At 58.4% G+C, this 12,654-nt stretch overlaps 9 protein-coding genes across 9 annotated transcripts in view; 5 read left to right on the top strand and 4 right to left on the bottom strand.

Annotated features, from left to right (window-relative positions):
* Positions 1-220, top strand: part of GGTG_00784 (hypothetical protein) — a gene marked incomplete at its 3' end in the record, with an annotated part of 1,825 nt that extends 1,605 nt beyond the window's left edge. Inside the window, exon 3 of the mRNA XM_009218535.1 lies at positions 88-220. Within this exon, the coding sequence (XP_009216799.1) occupies positions 88-220 (133 nt within the window). The remainder of the gene's footprint in view (positions 1-87) is intronic.
* A 643-nt stretch (positions 221-863) lies between these two features.
* GGTG_00783 (hypothetical protein) lies at positions 864-2,136 on the bottom strand (the record flags this gene model as incomplete). Its single annotated transcript, XM_009218534.1, has 2 exons — positions 864-1,281; positions 1,403-2,136. 2 exons carry the CDS (start codon positions 2,134-2,136, stop codon positions 864-866), a joined length of 1,152 nt encoding a protein of 383 aa, XP_009216798.1.
* Positions 2,137-3,067: 931 nt separating this feature from the next.
* On the bottom strand, positions 3,068-3,820 carry GGTG_00782 (hypothetical protein; the record flags this gene model as incomplete). Its single annotated transcript, XM_009218533.1, has 3 exons — positions 3,068-3,109; positions 3,312-3,449; positions 3,815-3,820. 3 exons carry the CDS (start codon positions 3,818-3,820, stop codon positions 3,068-3,070), a joined length of 186 nt encoding a protein of 61 aa, XP_009216797.1.
* Positions 3,821-4,573: 753 nt separating this feature from the next.
* GGTG_00781 (hypothetical protein) lies at positions 4,574-5,491 on the top strand (the record flags this gene model as incomplete). The annotated part of the gene is made up of 1 exon (XM_009218532.1): positions 4,574-5,491. The coding sequence occupies one exon, from the start codon at positions 4,574-4,576 to the stop codon at positions 5,489-5,491; it is 918 nt and encodes a 305-aa protein (XP_009216796.1).
* On the bottom strand, positions 5,362-6,800 carry GGTG_00780 (hypothetical protein). Its single transcript, XM_009218531.1, has 4 exons — positions 6,688-6,800; positions 6,418-6,581; positions 5,976-6,184; positions 5,362-5,905 (listed from the first exon to the last, which is right to left on the bottom strand). The coding sequence occupies exons 2-4, from the start codon at positions 6,536-6,538 to the stop codon at positions 5,819-5,821; spliced, it is 417 nt and encodes a 138-aa protein (XP_009216795.1). The 5' UTR covers positions 6,539-6,581; positions 6,688-6,800; the 3' UTR covers positions 5,362-5,818.
* Positions 6,801-7,810: 1,010 nt separating this feature from the next.
* GGTG_00779 (hypothetical protein) lies at positions 7,811-8,020 on the top strand (the record flags this gene model as incomplete). The annotated part of the gene is made up of 1 exon (XM_009218530.1): positions 7,811-8,020. The coding sequence occupies one exon, from the start codon at positions 7,811-7,813 to the stop codon at positions 8,018-8,020; it is 210 nt and encodes a 69-aa protein (XP_009216794.1).
* A 378-nt stretch (positions 8,021-8,398) lies between these two features.
* GGTG_00778 (lipolytic enzyme) lies at positions 8,399-9,499 on the top strand (the record flags this gene model as incomplete). Its single annotated transcript, XM_009218529.1, has 1 exon — positions 8,399-9,499. One exon carries the CDS (start codon positions 8,399-8,401, stop codon positions 9,497-9,499), a length of 1,101 nt encoding a protein of 366 aa, XP_009216793.1.
* Positions 9,500-9,722: 223 nt separating this feature from the next.
* On the bottom strand, positions 9,723-10,604 carry GGTG_00777 (hypothetical protein; the record flags this gene model as incomplete). The annotated part of the gene is made up of 1 exon (XM_009218528.1): positions 9,723-10,604. The coding sequence occupies one exon, from the start codon at positions 10,602-10,604 to the stop codon at positions 9,723-9,725; it is 882 nt and encodes a 293-aa protein (XP_009216792.1).
* A 1,139-nt stretch (positions 10,605-11,743) lies between these two features.
* Positions 11,744-12,349, top strand: GGTG_00776 (hypothetical protein; the record flags this gene model as incomplete). The annotated part of the gene is made up of 2 exons (XM_009218527.1): positions 11,744-11,902; positions 12,158-12,349. The coding sequence occupies 2 exons, from the start codon at positions 11,744-11,746 to the stop codon at positions 12,347-12,349; spliced, it is 351 nt and encodes a 116-aa protein (XP_009216791.1).
* Positions 12,350-12,654: the final 305 nt, after the last annotated feature.

Here is a 12,654-nt window from a genome sequence, read left to right as displayed (position 1 = left end):
CTGCGCCGGCGGCTGGTTCCTCTGCCCGGACTCGGCCGGGCCCCAGGCCGGCTGCTGCCCCTCGAGCTACGCGTGCGGCCCCGCCAGCTGCACCCTCACCGCCGACGGCGCCGCCGCCACGGTGCAGAAGGAGCGGCCCAACGGCGCGGCGGCGAGGCTGGTGGGCTGCGCCGGCGCCGTCGTGGTTGGTGTTCTCGTATCCCTGGCGCATCTCCTCTAAGCGGGTGTTCCATTGCGTCCGCCCAGGAGGTTACAACAGCACCCTCGAGGTAAATAAAGCAAAGATTTAATGATTTTGGGAGATGGAAAATGTGAAAAGAGCAACATACGGCGCTATACATACATATATGGCATTTACGAGAATATTTGGCATGGCATGAACGGCTCTATCGAGCTGGACTGGAATGTGGACGACACAATGAGCTGGAATGCAATCTTGGCGACCAGCAACTTCGATATAGACCATCTGAAAGGAGTTGAAAGGATTGATTCGTATTTGATAATATTAGCTGAGTAGTATAGACGTTATAGCATCATAGACATTTTGGAAGGATATCTCACTCGTCCATACTCTCATATCTTACGTCCATGATTTGCTATCCCCTGTTCGCATATGTCTGCCCGAGCTCCCTATTTCGCACCAGCATTCCATTCTTGCACCCCTTCTTCTCTATCCTCGCTCCCATCTTGTACGTAGTCATCCGTCTCGTATTTGTATTTGGGCGACATGATACGGTCCAGTACGTGGATGATGCCGTTATCCGTCCTGGCTCGCGCTTGTCAGCAAACGAAAGTCGGCCATCAGCCGGTGCGTGCGGCCTGGAGACTCCAGGGGCACACGGGTGACAACAGCAAGGAGCAGCTTACGGATAATCCGGCTTTATGACCTTGGCGTCGTTGAAGTAGTAGTACCCGTCCCTGATGGAGACCCTCACGTCCCCTCCGTCCAGGGACTTGAGGACCTGCCCGTCGCGCAAATAGTAGGTGTAGGTGACCCCGGGCAAGACGTGGCGGCTTATCGAGGGGAATCTCTGGTCAGTAGCAGCCCTTGCTTCTCGTGGGACGGGCACGGGTCTATGAAACTCCAGCACGTACTGCAAGGTTCTCTTGTAAAACCTCTCACCGTGCCTGAATGCCTTGTTGCTCGGGGCGAGGCAGGTGACGTTGAACGCGTTGTCGACCAGCGGCCAGAGATCATTCCTCCGCATCTTCTCGTCGAGCTTGTCCAGGCTCCGGATGCGCCGGCTGGTCTTGGAGCAAAGATCGGGTATCTCCAGGTATCTGTTTTGAGAACCATGTATTGTCAGTGCTACCTGGCAAAAAAGTAACAACCTTTGGAGACGGCAGCGAGGAAAGCAGACGAGAGATCCCGTAGGCGGGGGGTATGACGGATGGAAACTACCTGTCGATGAGCTGATAGTACCCGCGGTCCCAGCTGCCGTCCGCAAACGTGATGGTGCTCTCCGACGCAAGGCCGCCGCGGGCCCCGGTGTCCCCATCAGAGCCAGAGCTGCTCCTGATCCTTCGCCTGCGCAAGCCCAGCGGCCGTTGGCTGATAATGATGACATTTCTCAGTATATCGAAGGGAGACTGGGACTGGGTACCGACCGCGGCGGCGCCGGCCACTCCGGCGGCTATCGAGAGCGCGGTATCTGCGGGGAGGCCGCCCTGCTGGCCGCCCTGCTGGCCGCCCTGGGTGTTGACGGCGTTGCCCTGCTGCCGCCTGGACAGCCGGGGGGCATAGGCGTCCTCGGTGGAGTAGTCGTCGCCGTCGGCCGAGTAGTCGTCGCCGTCGGCCAAGTAGTCGTCCTGTGCCGCGGTGAGGTTGCTGCTGGTCAGCGGGCCCAGGATGGTGTGGTACCTGAGGATGTCGTGGATCCTGTCCTCGGACATGGACTCGAGGCGGTTGCCAGTCTCAGCATGGTGCCTATTCAGGGCGCCATTGGTGGGTACCAGGATGGTAACGTTGGTCCAGCCGTCCGGGATGATGGAGTCGAATATATCAGGGTTGGCGTCGAGGAACTTTTTGAAGTAGGAAAGCTTTGGATTGTCTGATATTGCCGTGGAAAGGTCTTGGGCCGCGGCGGCCTGGAAGACGCTTGATAGGAGCGCCAGACACCAAGGGAGGCGCATCATCACGTCCGTCGATTAATAACCTAGTGCTGTTCTTTGCAGCTTGGTAGGCAGCACAGCCAAACTTCAAGGTTGCTTTTTGCGTTTGGTAAGGATACTACAGAAACACAAGGTAGCAGATACAGGAGTAGATAAAGACGCGCCAAGGAAGAGCAGGCACCAGCAAATATATTTTGGGCGACAGCCATATCTTGAAGCATGTCATGCTGGTGCAGCGCGCAGGAAAGGGTTGGCTGGGAGAGTCGTAAGTTTGTCGACCCAGTCGATGATACGTCCATAGGCGACATCACTCCAGATACGACCACGGTCAACATCACCATTCTCCTTCTCCACGTCATGTTAATGTATGAAAGTATTGGCCATTACACCTGCTCAGCGTTGCTGGGTGGAATGCTTGGTCTTTGTTTCTTCCAGTTCCGCGCTAAACTTTATTTCAACGCGCGAAGAGCACGGCAAGATCCAATGTCCTAGGGCTGGAATGCATCGAGAACTGTGTCTCGAGCCTTTTCTACCGCTTCAGCACGCGGCACAGAAAAGCCAAAACAGAGAGGCTGGGTATTGGCATCATGGTCAGTACCAAGGTTTTAATCCAAGGATTTGAAGAGTATCGCGTGAAGCAGCGCGAGCTCGCGAGCAAGCTTGTGCTGGGATATGGCCTGGGGCAGATGCGGCTCCATGTGTGTCGTCTCCAACTTTTTCCTTGGGCCAGTGTCACTTCTCTAGGTCGATATAGCATCTTCTCTGGATTTCAGGTTACTTGCACACATATCTTGTACGACGCCAAAATCCTATCTGGGTTCGAGGGCCGATATAGCCACGAATTCATGTGTAATCTTTCCACGCGGTCCACCGTCCTGCTCCAACCCTGCCGGGCTATCGGGAATTGAGCACATTCACCAGCCGTGTTCAAGACGGTTCTCCTTCTATTATAGCCTTACGCAAAACGCCCCACGTGGCACTGGGCTTCGGCTCTTCCCTACGGGCACACTCGTCAGGAAGCCTACTATCAACCACGCATATCCTTCAGGCTGTACTGAAGCGGCATGCCGTCTCTGCCAGCTTCTCATGCGTGTTGGCCTGATGCCTCCAGCCGGACGAGATGCAGACGAGCACGCAGCAGGCGGATCAAAGACATCTGCCAAATCAAATCGGCTAAAGTGCTCAAAGAGCTTACGCACACTGCCCTCCTTCCCTCCCTTCGGCTTTCTCCGGCCGACCTCGTCGCCCGTGATCTGCACCGCTTGTTTTTGTCGAAGCCCACCAATGTGTGTGCGCCTGTTCCACACGCTTCGCGGGCACACGGCCGACGGCTCTGTCTGTGACTGCGTTGCAGGGGAAGGTCAAAAGTAGCGAAGAGAGATGTCGATTTCCTGGATCCAGGCCGGAGGCCCGGCCCTCGCCATGTAACGAGGGCGAGGTCCCACTACTTGCACGAGACTCGTGCGAGGAATGGGCCCTTCCTATCTAATCTGCTCTATCTAATCAGTCCCCCTACGTCTGTCGTGATACTGCCCATGCCCGATCCTGCCTTTGTGATCCAGCGGGCCTTATCGCCGGCAAGTCGGGGGGTCCGGTGTGTTTCCATTATATTGTCCTAGTCGCTGACGCTCCCCCTGGGCCTTCCCGTAAGCTCCGACAATTATCTTTTTCATCACACCCCGCGCTTCTGGGCGCTGCTTACCGCCATGGGGATATGGCCTTCGCGAGGCAGGCCACCATGGCCACTAAGCTCCTCGGTCGCACGAGAGAGACGGGGTTTCGCCAAGCTTCCTCGTTGCCGTCCACTCCCGAGCGGTCGGTGCGACGGACCCTCGAGCGCGGCTCCTATCATTTCCCGCCCTCTGGCTCCGCCATGTCTTGGCCAGGCTGGTCGTGTGATGCATCCGCTGGCCCCTTGAAATTGTTCGACTATCTATCTGCTGATCCGTTCGTCCAGTCATCTATCCGGTCTCGTCTCTCCTCCCTCTTTCCATGTCCGTCTTCTCTCTCTGGGCGGGCTCCTTTTCTTCAAGATGTCACACCGCCCCCGTACTCCCAGAGGCCATATCGGGGGCGTCAAGTCCCGGTCCACGACAGCCGTCCCTACCGATCCTGGCTACGGTTTTGGATACCATCACGCCATGCGTTTATTGCGCAGTGTGTAGCATCGCCGCCCCTGGACGGGTAGCCGCCGCAGTGCTGCGCGCTTACTTTCCTAGCCTTGGGGGCCGCCGCTCTGACTGCTTTCAGATCTGTCTTTCGCTTTCACTGGAACTTGAGAGTGAGCTTCTCACTTTCTGGGACTTGGACTACACCGTCGGCGATGGGATATAGCCTCCTATAACCAGCATCTTATGATCGACTGCTCGAAAGAACTATATCCTCCCCGAGTCACCCATACCGATCCTCCCTCGTCTCCAGCCGCCTCGAACAAGCCGCACCTTGAGACCATAGCGACAAGATGGCTCGCACCATCCCGACGCCCACGCCAAGGACCCGACTCCTGACCCGGCTCCTCCTCGCCCTCCTCCTCCAACTACCGCCCCTGTCCACACCGCGGGCCGCCGCGCGCCCGCAGGCGCCTGCGGCGCGGCCGCGGCCGTACCTCGACGTTGTGTGCAAGCCGCCAACGCTGCGGGCGGGCGAGGTGGTGCCGCCGTGCATCTCGGCCGACGTGACCGAGGCGCTCTGCTTCCCCAACGGCACGACGCCGCTGCACGTCGAGGCGCACGCCCAGTGCATGTGCCGCGGCTCCTACTTCGCCGAGCGCGCCGCCTGCCGCGCCTGCCTGGCCCTGCACGGCCTGCTGCCCGAGCCCGACGCCTTCCTGGACGCCGCCGTCGACGCCGCCGCCAGCAGCGCGCTGTGCGGCTTCCTCGCCGTCACCGACCCGCCGCCCGCCACTTCGCCACCACCGCCACCGTCGGTGCCCTTTAGGGCCCTGTCCGACTCTGCCGAGGCGGCTCTCGCTCCCGGCGGCCGGCCGGCCGGCGCGGCAACAGCCGGCCGCGACGGGCCGGGGCCCGACGACAAGGCCCCCTCGCGGACCGAGGTCAGCCTCTACTACACGCCGAGCGGGCCGCAGGGGCCGGGCCCGATCACGGGGAGCGCCGCGCTGGCCTCGGCCACCGGCCTGCAGTTCGCGACGGGGAGACCGCCCCTATTGGGGACCGCGGCCTCGGCACCGCCGCCTCTGCTGACGGCATCGCCGCCGCCTTTGACTCCCTTTGGGACCGGCGCGCCGGGGAGCTCGGGGGTTGGGACCACAACCGGTGATTCCCCTTCGGTGTCGAGGGCAGCCGCGGGGTTGAGGACGGGAAAGAGCCGGGTACTGGTTTCACTGGGTTTCTGGGCACTTGCGACTAGATCTGTGCTGTAGTTGCTTCTCCTTTTCTATCCATCGGTGTCTCCCTTCTTGCGTGTCTGCCCACACCCGCACCTTATGGTGGTCTTTGGAACTTTTGCTTCTCACTCCGTTCATCAGTAAACCAGTGACAAAGAGTTCTCAGGTGATCATGGCTTTTCACTATGCCTTGAATATCCCTAAAATTTGCAACAAGATGCTTATCATCTGGTTTGATTGTTTGTTTGCTTGATGTGATTCCTCCTCGTGATCTGCCGTCGCTGCTGAAACTATGCAATCTCTCATATGCCATCATCTCCAAACAAACAAATTCGGCCATGATACCCTCTACCGGACGGTTATCTATCCTTCCTTGGGCATGTGCGTGAAGGGCTTGGCCAGGCTCTCTTGGCAAAAGGGAAGCTTGCCGACAGTCCAAATCTCGGTGTCCTACAAAGCGTGTCAGTGATTTCACATAACCATCTCGCCCGTTTCCATCAGCGGCGCGTATGAAGCTCACAGGCTTGAGGGTCTTCTTGATCTCCGCGTCGAGAGTGCCGCCCTTGAGAGCAATAATCTCCGGGACAGCATCAGGGTCGTGGGCAATAGGCGAGCCACACTCGCTGCAGAAGATGCGGTGGACGGCCTTGCCTGAGCTGCCCTTGCCTGCCCACGATTTGGTCGGGCCGTCGATGGTGAGCTTGTCCTTGGGCACGACGACGACGAGTGCTGTACATCAAAAGGGCTGCCGTTAGTCATGCTGCATCCAGATCTTTCGTGCTGATGTGCGATTCAGTGCTGACTGCGCGCCTGCCCAGCACTGGTTGGCGGGGTCTGGTGGGGTCTGGTGGGGGTTGTAGCGCACACGACGTCATCCCCGGCGGGGCTGCCTCCTCTGTGCAATGGAGCACTAGAAGAGTGAAGGGGCTTCTGTGCACTGAAGACCTCGGGCGGAAACTCACAATAAGTCGAGCCGGTCTGGCGCTGGCAGTCGTCACAATGGTCGTATCCGGTAATTATGGGCGCATCCACATCGACCTTGTACGTGACGGCCTTGCAGAGGCAGTGTCCGGTGAGAACCATTTTGGGCAAGCTGGTGGTCCAGAAGCGGAAAGTCTGGTGTTCCCTATGCAGAAGAAGCTTTTGATGAGAACCCGGATGGACAATGTGGCAGCCCGTGTAGGGCAAGGGTAGAGGCTGGTGGATTGCCCTGCCGAGGAAGGGATGTGTACCTGTGCTTGTACTACTGAATCTGTAAATCTAGATTCACACTTGCTGTGGATGTCGTGAAGATGGTCGTTGTGGTGTTGCTGTCGATACGATTTGCTGTCGGTGTCGAGATGGCTTTGACAACGGCACAAAAGGCAAGGGGAGAGGGACCTCGAAAGCTTTATACGGCAGACGCCTCCAGCATCCCAGCATTACCGAGCTCCTCCCTCGCCTGAGAGGGCGGGCACCTTCGGCTCACAGTTGACCATCAGTATGACAAACGGACCGGACAACAGACGAATCTATTAGGATCCTCAGGGCGCTAGCACTGTACCTGCCGTACTCCCCCCGAGGTACCTATACGCACATGCACAGCAACTCCCACGCAAGGGAGGATCAAACATTCCCCATGCAGTGTCTTGCATTTGCGACGTTGCCCTCGCCGAGCTCCATGAACGGGGCTGGCTTATCACGACAACAGTAGGGACAGGGTGCTGCTGCAATGGGACAAAACAGGGATCCAAACGAAACAAGAGCTGCCTGGAGCCAAAGCATTATCGTATGCGCCCCCCAACCAAGTCAACTGCCAAGTAAACTGCCGGTATATGTGCGATCAGGCCGGGCCGTGGTGATGTGATTGGCGCTCACTTGCATGCAGCGTGACTTAGGGGCGTGGAGAAGTTACATGCACATGTAGCTGGCAGCCCTGAAGTCGCTGAACATGGATGAAGGATGCGGGACACGAGCACATATCTGGAATACTTGCATCCAGCCACCCAACCTTAGTTTCATCTAGAATGTCCACAGAACGCCAGAGTGTTTATGGCTACCAAAATAACCGCAAGAGTCGGCGAATACAAAAGCAAATGCGGGCATAAGCAGGGCAGTCAGAAAAATTCGGTGATACAGCAGCTAGTACTGTATTTGTCATTATGTTGCAAGCTGGAGATCCCCGCACTTGCTCTAATTAGCGCTGTGGATAGCAGCTTGCTCCAGCTAGTGATACGCTGAAGATTTGGAATTCTCGCCGACTGGACTGGACAGGAAGGAACATCGTAAATCCAAATAATCCTGCGCTACCTCGGTCGTCCAACAGCTCCAGCTCGGCGAGTTCAGGGGCTGGCACCTCGATCCGAGTCTCAATTCATGTTCCCCGCCAACACCGTCGAGCCTTCCGAATACCTTCCAAATACAGCACCCATGCCGACCTCGGACCTGAGCCTGTCGACACACACCAACAGACGCACCTCGACGTTTCGCAGACGGCACCCAGCACATGCGGCCAGCCCACTTAAGCTCCTTCCTGCTGTGCCGCCTTTGACAGCTGGTCTTGTCCTAAGTCAGCAACCAGACTGACAGCGTCGGCGCCATGGGCCACCATCAATAACAGTAGACGGACCCAACCTACGGGCGGTCGGCTTGCTGGTGAATCTCGGGAAGGCTGTAGGAATTTCGCTTCTTTCCCATCACCGATGAATAACACGACCCGTCTTGTGGAAAAAATGCGCGCCGTCCCGCTTCTCGAGCCTATTTAGCCGGGAGAACGAGCTCCGAACGCCTGATCCGGTCATGTCTCCCATCCAAGAATCAGGTACATATTACTCGGCGCGAGTGTTAATCTCACGAGTCGAGCGCGGCGGCGTTCTGTGACTTGACAGTGGCGGACTGTATCGTCTGTTTGTCCTTCTGCCGAGGCCTAACCTCTGTGCGTCCGTCTGTGGGCTTGGAGATACAATGCGGCCGCTGACGACGATGATGTTCCCACTCATAACTCGCGCCGCCGCCGTCCTCGGCACCTCGGCCTACGCCGTGACGGCGCAAGCGGGGCAGACCGGCCGCTTCCTCGGCCGTGTCGACCCGTCCACGCGGGAGCTGACGTGGCCGGCCACCGGCATCGCCGTCGCGTTCGAGGGGACGTCGGCGAGCATCCCCATCACGTCCAAGACGGGGGACCCCGCCGTCGAGATGGTCGTCGACGGCGGCGCGCCCATCGTGATGCACAGGGTCACGGGCTCCAGCATCGACACCCCGCCGGGCCTCCCGAGGGGCCGCCACACGGTCGAGATCCGCAAGCGATCCGAGGCGTACTTTGGCAGCCTCTTCCTGGGCGAGCCGACAACCGACGGCACCCTGCTCCCCGTCCGGGCGCCCAAGCAGCGCATCGAGCTCATCGGGGACTCCATCACGGCGGGCTACGGGCTCGAGGGCGTGTTCCCGTGCGCAAACGCCGCGCACCTCGAGGCGGCGACCCGGACCTACGGGGCGCTGACCGCCCGGAACCTGTCGGCCGACTACTCCATCGTGGCCTGGTCGGGCAAGGGCGTCACCAGGAACTACGTGACCCCGGAGCCCGACCCGTCGCCCCTGATGCCCGAGCTGTGGGCGCAGTACGGCGCGCTCTCGCCGCGGCCGTACGACTTTGCGACCCCCGTCGACGCCGTCGTCATCAACCTGGGCACCAACGACTTCTCGTTCCGGACGGGCGTGCGGCCCCAGCTCGACATGGCCGTCTTCACGGCCGCCCTGACGAGGTTCGCCAGGGCCGTGCACGCGAGGTACCCGAGCGCCGCCATGTTCATCACCAGCTCCCCGCTGCTGGGCAACGACACGCCCGAGCAGCAGCGGACCAAGCACGTCGCCGCCGTGAAAGCCACCATCGCGTCGCTCGACTTTACAGCACACTTTGTCGACTTCCCCACGCAGGACGCGTCCAACAACAACATCGGTTGCGACTACCACCCGTCCGCGCGCACGAACGAGGAGATGTCCGTCATACTCACGGCTGCTATCCAAAAGGTGATGGGCTGGGGCGCGTGCAGGTCTCGGAGTCTATGATGATGGTTTCCAGGGTGTGAGATTCCACTTATACAAACTCATGTACTCACACTCACACATGCTACTGCATACCGGCCAATATAATAAATATGTACCAACGTAAGCACCTATTTACAAGCTGGACATCCGCCGACACCTCTGGCCAGATGCAAGTTCTACAATGGTGAAGCCATAAATAGCTCCGACCCGCCATTCCAAGTTAAAAGGTCAGCCCCACCACTGCTCAGGGAAAGACGCTGCTCAGAACACCCGAGTACTCCTTGTACGACAGGCCCATCTTCTCAATGTCGTACTCGTTCCAGTACCCGCCGCCGCCGAGCGTGCCCCTGGCGGCCCAGGCGGCGAAGCGCGTGCGGGCCTCGGCGGGCGTGACGCCGTAGTACGGCTTGGAGTCGTTGATGACCCAGAGCAGCGGCACCATCTTGATGCCGAGGCTGTCCTGCCACGCGATGGGGTCGTTGCCGGCGCCGCCGTCGTAGCACTGCAGGTACATGCGGTCGAGCAGCCAGTCCTTCTCGGCCAGGCCGCGGTTGAGCTCGGCCAGCAGGCTGCGGTAGAAGTTGCGGTTGGTGTAGGGGCTGGCCGCGTACTTGTAGCCCATGCGCCCGAGCATCTTGGCGAAGACGACGGTGCTCGACACCTCGTAGATGGCCTCGTCGTTGTTGTTGACCGCGTCCAGGTTCCAGGCCTCCTTGAGCGCGGCGAAGTTGCGGTACACGTTCGTGTTGGTGCCGGGCCCGGGCGAGGCCATGAGCTCGCGCACGTTGTTGGAGTTCATGCAGATCTCGAGCCGGTTCACGGTGCTGCCGGGGGCGCTCTTGAGCGACCGCACCTTGGCCTGCAGGGCCGCGCCGCCCACGTAGGCGCCGCCCGACGCCACCACCACGTCCTTGCTGCCGGGCGTGTTGGAGTAGTACATGATGTCGCCGTTGGCCAGCACGCCGACGCCGAACATGACGAGCGAGTTGAAGCCCGACTGCGTGATGGCCGTCGTGTTGGACACCATGACGTCCTTGAAGAGGTATATGTTGCGGATGTTGGCCGCCACGCTGAGCGGCACCAGCAGCGCCAGGAGGAGGGCCGTCGCCCAAGCCGGGGCCTTCATCTTTGCTGGCAGTCGGTCGGCTATGGACTGTTTTTTTTTGGTGAGGGAAATCAGATGAGAAAGGTCTGGGGGGTGGGAGTGGACGGAGAGGCCTGGCAACAGACTCTCCCCGGCAAGGATAGGCCTGGCCGTGGCTGCCGGCTATATAGGCACCTACGGACCGCGGCGGCCCAAGGGTGGAGATGCTCTCGATCGAGGCCGGCAGTTGGCGGCCAGGCGGGGGAACGCTTGGCTCCAGCGGCGATGACACCCTGAGATAGGTGCACTGTCCGGAACCGGAAGGTCGTCGTCGCGAGAGAGGCAGGAGAGGCCGGATATCTTGCCATCGCTGCATTCCCAAGGTCGCATCTCGGGCGCGTATAGCGGCGCATCTTGATATCACATCACTTCTGCGTCCTGATTGTGGTAGGAGGGGGCGCCAAGATCAAAAACCCCGCTCGGAACTCCCCGCACCTCCTTCCGACACGTTCCTAGATTTGACATATGCATGGTGTTTCTGGAGGGAACCAAACTAGTGCTGTGTTCAGCGGCGACGACAAGGGTGTGATCAATCTTGCCGCTGCTGACCTGATTCGCCGGAAGATGGATGGTTGGGCCAAGTAATGAAGGAGGGATGGGCGGTAATTTACCGACCTTTTCTGAGGAAATCGTGGCGGCAACAACACCAAATGTAGGGAGTTCAAACCGCAATACATCGGGATGTTCGATCCCCCACGCAAAACCACAGATGACCCAAGAGACATCTCAAATCAGCAGTGGAAGATTAATCACATCCTTTTCATCGTCGTTAAACATAGCACTGACTTAGGATGTCTCTAGGGTCTTCCGAAGTCTTGCGTGGAGGATCCAACATCCCGATGTATTGCGGTTTGAACTCGCTCCATTTGATATTGTTGTTGTCGCCACCGTCCCCTCGGAAACGGTCGGCTAGGTGCCCTACGATGGCATCGGTTATGGCGCGCAAGGCGTCTCCAAGGCCAGAGCAACAGATAAACCGGGTAGAATACTCGACGGGGAACCATCCGTTGGATATTTTTTGGAATTCTCCCGTGAATTGCTACGATATAATGATGTTCCTGCTTCAGAAAATATCCCCAGCTCGGCGCAGTCTGGCCTGACATAGCTCATTGCGTTTCATCATGTGTAATGGCAACAACAAGAGCTACCATGGTTTGCAGTACTGGGCCATCCGACCACCCAACAACTATCAATTGCTTTTGATGCCTTCTCATGTGCTTGATTTGTTAGCACCGGCTACGCACATCGGATATCATTACGAGCAGCAAAACAACTCTTCAGTGCGTCCACTATGCAGGGATCATGAGTGACGGTGCCGCCGCAGGAGCCGCTTTCTTCAAACCCCGGTGGTAGGCTGCCCCACGGCGTATACCGACGCTTTCAGCACCTTGGCGGTGATCACGGCATCCATCTGGTCGCCGAAGCGCACCATGGAAGATCACCAACAGCCTCGTATTTCTGCAGAACAAGTTCCATACATAAGCGGCGCTGATGGTGGCAGCCCTAAACCCTGGGGCTACGACACCGCTCCCTAGCTCCTCGAGCATCGATTGTTCAATGCCTATCCTCTGCCAATCAGCGCAAAGAAGGATGCGCTCAAAGGGCCACCGCGCCACTCTGAGAGCTTATTGCGAAGCTTCCCATGCCTAACTTTGCTCTGGTTCCTGCTGGAGTTTGTGTTGATCGTCGGCTTTAGCAATCCGAATTCCGGACCAACAAACTCGTAGGGACGCTACTATCAACCCAAGTTTTTGGGAGCTGTTGGGCCAGCGCGGATTCGATCCGGCAAGACGGGTCTGGACCATCTAGGGAGAGCCTAGCTCCCTTTAGCATTCCACCAGCCAGCCATGCACGGTCTGATCAAAAAAGTCTGGACCGCAAATTTTTTCCCCACCACCACAAAAAAAGGAGCCCATTCAATCTGCAATTATTTTACCCTTTGCATTTATAAAAAGCGAAAAACGTTATTGTAGCTATAAGTAATGCTTTTTGCATCAAGATAATCACAAATCCCTTGAACGCGTGTTTTTTT

This window comes from Gaeumannomyces tritici, assembly GCF_000145635.1.
Source record: "Gaeumannomyces tritici R3-111a-1 unplaced genomic scaffold supercont2.1, whole genome shotgun sequence".
Taxonomy (NCBI): Eukaryota; Fungi; Ascomycota; class Sordariomycetes; order Magnaporthales; family Magnaporthaceae; genus Gaeumannomyces; species Gaeumannomyces tritici.
Note: the sequence above shows the minus strand (reverse complement) of the source record. Positions and strands in the feature narration are given on the sequence as shown.

Excerpts from the sequence above, each read along its gene's own strand:
- GGTG_00780 (XM_009218531.1), bottom strand. The coding sequence starts at position 6,538 with ATGGTTCTCACCGGACACTGCCTCTGCAAGGCCGTCACGTACAAGGTC. Across the intron at positions 6,185-6,417 it reads CCAGACCGGCTCGACTTATT|CACTCGTCGTCGTCGTGCCC; the intron begins GTGAGTTTCCGC and ends TTTGATGTACAG. Across the intron at positions 5,906-5,975 it reads TCAAGAAGACCCTCAAGCCT|GACACCGAGATTTGGACTGT; the intron begins GTGAGCTTCATA and ends CACGCTTTGTAG.